Source organism: Aegilops tauschii, chromosome 3, assembly GCF_002575655.3.
Source record: "Aegilops tauschii subsp. strangulata cultivar AL8/78 chromosome 3, Aet v6.0, whole genome shotgun sequence".
NCBI classification, from domain to species: Eukaryota; Viridiplantae; Streptophyta; class Magnoliopsida; order Poales; family Poaceae; genus Aegilops; species Aegilops tauschii.
This window is the reverse complement of record NC_053037.3, coordinates 14,559,073-14,563,301: the sequence shown is the minus strand read 5'-3', so window position 1 is coordinate 14,563,301 and position 4,229 is coordinate 14,559,073. Positions and strand designations below refer to the sequence as shown.

General features: G+C 45.9%; 1 protein-coding gene across 1 annotated transcript; it reads left to right on the top strand.

Annotated features, from left to right (window-relative positions):
* The first annotated feature begins 239 nt into the window (after positions 1–239).
* Positions 240–2,509, top strand: LOC109757378 (indole-3-glycerol phosphate lyase, chloroplastic). The gene is made up of 7 exons (XM_020316197.4): positions 240–532; positions 655–976; positions 1,253–1,329; positions 1,456–1,533; positions 1,723–1,800; positions 1,883–1,942; positions 2,070–2,509. Exons 1-7 carry the CDS (start codon positions 395–397, stop codon positions 2,202–2,204), a joined length of 888 nt encoding a protein of 295 aa, XP_020171786.1. The 5' UTR covers positions 240–394; the 3' UTR covers positions 2,205–2,509.
* Positions 2,510–4,229: the final 1,720 nt, after the last annotated feature.

The following is a 4,229-nucleotide window of genomic DNA, read 5'->3' as shown; positions in this document are numbered from 1 at the left end:
TTACGTCTCATCTAGATGAGTTCTAGGTACTCCCAATGTTAATCGTAGCACCGTCTCATGGGCACCAGATAGCTCCCCCGTTTGAGGGTTTTCAGACTTGACATAATGCTCTGGCATGTATTATCTTCTTTTTTCCTTCATAAATAAAGTATCAGTCACTACTTTCCCTATAAATATATCAGATGCCCTTCAGGTGTCTTTTCTTAAAAAAACAAGGTTGTTGTTCGGGCAATCAAATTTAAAATAATCATATTGGTTTAAAACACATCACGGTTTAAAATGGTGGGGCGCAGATGGATATAAAGATCGCATTCCCAATTCTTGTGATCCGAAAAGGTTGAGGGATATATTCGAGGATAAGCCCTCCATCGTTTCTCTCCACAGAACGGATTCAATGTCTGGAAATCCAGCAGCCACGGTCCCGGCGGGATCGCTCGCCGAGGCCCCGGCGCCCGTGCCCGTGCCTGCCGTCGCCGGCGAGCGCGGCCTGTCCGTGTCGCAGGCCATGTCCAAAGTCATGGAGAAGGGCAAGGTACGTAAGTAAGTACGTAACTACAGTAACATGCAGCATGTGCATGCATACATATGCGTAGGTATCGATGGATTGGTGTATGGATGTTGAGGTTTCACCGCTGCGCGCATGCACGCATGCAGACGGCCTTCATCCCGTACATCACCGCCGGCGACCCGGACCTGGCGACGACGGCGGCGGCGCTGAGGCTCCTCGACGCCCTGGGCGCGGATGTCGTCGAGCTAGGCATGCCCTTCTCGGATGCCTCAGCCGACGGGGCCGTCATCAAGGCCTCCGCGGCACGCGCGCTGGCCGCTGGCGCGACGGCTGACGCCATCATGGCGATGCTGAAGGAGGTGACGCCGGAGCTTTCCTGCCCCGTGGTGATCTTCTCCTACTTCAGCCCCATTGCACAGCGAGGGACGGCGAGCTTCGCCGCCGCCGTCAAGGAAGCCGGCGTAAAAGGTAATTAAACAGGCAGACTATGTATCAGTGCTAATCAAACCCACACACATTTCAATCTCTAGTCAGGACATTACGCAGACTCATCTTAAAAATGCTTAGTACATTGATCATGATAAGTTAGTCTAAAATTTAAATGCTAAACTGAAGCCAAACATATCCATCTTTTTTATACTGGAAGAATATTTGTTGCCTGCATCTTTATCTTCCTGCCTCTGCAAGTCTGCATCATCGACGGATGTACACAGCCTCATATGCATCCGTATATATGTGTTTCAGGTCTTATAGTACCCGATCTTCCTTATGCCGAGACAAGTGCTTTCAGGGATGAAGCAATCAAAAACGAGCTAGAGCTGGTAACTAATAGTAACTTGATTCAACCGTTAACAATTAGTATATCATATGACTGAAATAAAACAGGTTGTTGAAACAAATCAAGTTTATTAGTAGCACCAACTATTACTAAGTAAATATGTTTGCAGGTTTTACTTACAACACCATCTACACCGCCAGAGAGGATGAAGGAGATCACTGAAGCTTCAGGAGGCTTCGTTTACCTTGTACATTTCTGCGGATGCACATAAGAATCATAACTGTTTGTTAACTAGGCATGATAATTCCGCAAAAAAAGGGCATAGTGATTAAAATTTAACTATAATTATTGCACTTTTGGGGGAAAAGGAAGGCAAAGCCTTAGGGCCTCTGCATCTTTGTGTGTACAGAACCACTCATAATCACATTATATGCAGGTAAGTGTCGACGGAGTTACAGGTGCCCGTGCAACCGTGAACCCACGCGTTGAGAGTCTTCTTAAGGAGATTAAGCAGGTTTACCCGATATAAATACTTTTTCAGTTTAATGATAATTAAATTATGGCTTGCATGCTAATGTGATTCTGATTGCTTGCAGGTCACTGACAAGGCAGTGGCTGTAGGCTTTGGAATTTCGACCCCTGACCATGTTAAGCAGGTAGATAACTTGTTTTACTACTACATTGGAACATTCACCATAAATTAGTACTATGATGTTTGTATATCAAAAGTTAGCAAGCTAATTAATTATGTTGTGTATGTGTCCTGATTGTACATGAGAACAGATTGCAGAGTGGGGTGCAGATGGAGTGATCATCGGGAGTGCAATGGTAAAGCAGTTGGGTGAGGCGGCTTCTCCAGAAGAAGGGTTGAAAAGGTTGGAAGTCTATGCCAGGAGCTTGAAGGACGCCTTGCCATGATATATGAATGGGTGAACTCCATTTTTTACCACTTAGTTTCACGTCAATCACTGACGAATTAATCCCCAAAGAGACACATAAGTTGTTCAGAGGGTTGGACACCCACAGATGGCGTCCAAAATCTAAGGTCGTAGCCATATGGGCTAATCTATGCGCCTCCTCATTACAAGAGGGCCGTTCGTAGGCAAATTCACAGGCCAAGCATTGAGTAGAGCGAGACATAATTTACTTCAAGATCATGCAATTGTCACCCAGGTGTTTTGGAGAATGAAGTTCTTTTATGACTCTTGGACAGTCATACGCCACCTTCACCTTGTTTAGGGCATGTCTAACCGATCCCCTAAAATAGTGAAGTATCCGGTGGAGTAAACCCTTAGTGGAGTATATTTACTCCACTAAGTTTTGGCCGGTCCTAGCAATCCCCTATATTTAACGGAGTAAAAAAAATCTAAACTTTGCAATTCTAGTATAAATTGCAACTGCGTGTTAGCACACATATAGAAACTAAACATAAATTTGAATGTTCAAGCAAATCATGAATATAGTTTACAAACTGAATTCAAAATTTAATAAGCCTAGAAAACAGCAATGATCTCAACAGCACATTCAAGCCATTGTGAGAGTGAGGTAAACCAAAGAATCAATGTCATATCCAAATATCCTTCGATGCAACTGCCTCAAGAATGATCGTTGGATCGTTTCAGTGGCCTTTGTACTGACCCTTCCACCCTGCAAGACAATTCTTCCATGTCTAGTGCATACAGTCAAGTGATCCAAGTATCCTTGGCCATCCTCTTTATTCACCCCCAGTCATCAGTCTCTGGGTGTTTTCCTCGGTTGGTGCTCTCAAGTAATCCGGGCCAAATACAACGATCACTGCTTTAGTGAACCTTCGACCAGCCTCCAAGATTGTATCTTCACCAACGCGGACACAGTCATCGATTGTATCGGTCGAACGCCCATATGCAAAGACTCGAACAGCCGCAATGCATTTCATCAGAGGGCTTCCACTTATCTCTCCACATGCATTTCTCCGAAGCTTGAACCAATCATCATATCTCTCAACGGCTTTTGCAGTGGTCAGAAAAATACCTGTGTGCATAGGAAAGCGCCGGCGTAAGTACTTCTCCGGATAGGTTGGCTTTGGGTCAAAGTATTCTCTCATGATCTTCGCATGACCCTCCGCTCTATCATGATTGATGTGTATGCGGACAAATTGTGATCCTCGCCTCGGCCGCTGAACACCGTCATTGGAAGTCATGCCTAAAACGGTATCAAAGTCATCGTCGACTTCTTCCTCTTCGGATGACGATGAGTCCTCCAAAACCATCTCCCTCAACCTCTTCATTTACAATTCAAACGGCTAGGTTCAATCCAGACGGCTCGGTTCACAAAGAAACGATAAAAAAACTCACATAGGCAATTCGTCGAACACTTGAGAAGTGGCGGCCCACAGAAAAAGAAGAAGCAAAAAAGCAGAAGAATCAACAATGGCGACGGCAGCGGCATTTCACCTTGATTCCGGCGACGGCCGCCGAACAGACTTGAGGTCATGCAGAAGGGTGGCGAAGGGCAGGGGAGGCAACGGAGAAACGGCGGGGCCAGCGGGCGGTCGCCGGGAGTCGCACCGGTGAATTTGCAGGGGCAAGGGGAGCGACGCGAGGGAGAGGCTCGGCTTTTACTCAACCACCGCGGGGTGGAGTAAATTTAGGAAGAAATTTGGGAAAGGAGTAAAAAATTTACTCCCTTGCAACGGATAAGGGATCAGCTAGGTGGCAGTTAGAGGAGTAAAACAGAAATTTTATTCCTCTAACAGCGTGTTTGGTTCGGGGGAATTCGAGATGGGGAATGGGAGTTGAGGGGTGAGGAGAGTTTTATCCCACGCTAATTCCCATCATATACCAAACAAGGGAATGGGAGTAAAAATCTACTTCCCATAACTAATCCTTTCATAAACACCCTTGTGCAAACTCCCATTCCCCCGCCTAAGTGTTTACCAAACAGGCTGTAACCGGTTATAAGAAA

Coding starts and splice junctions, on each gene's coding strand:
- LOC109757378 (XM_020316197.4), top strand. CDS start 395: ATGTCTGGAAATCCAGCAGCCACGGTCCCGGCGGGATCGCTCGCCGAG. Junction 1,801..1,882: donor TTCTTAAGGAGATTAAGCAG/GTTTACCCGATA, acceptor GATTGCTTGCAG/GTCACTGACAAGGCAGTGGC. Junction 1,943..2,069: donor CCCCTGACCATGTTAAGCAG/GTAGATAACTTG, acceptor ACATGAGAACAG/ATTGCAGAGTGGGGTGCAGA.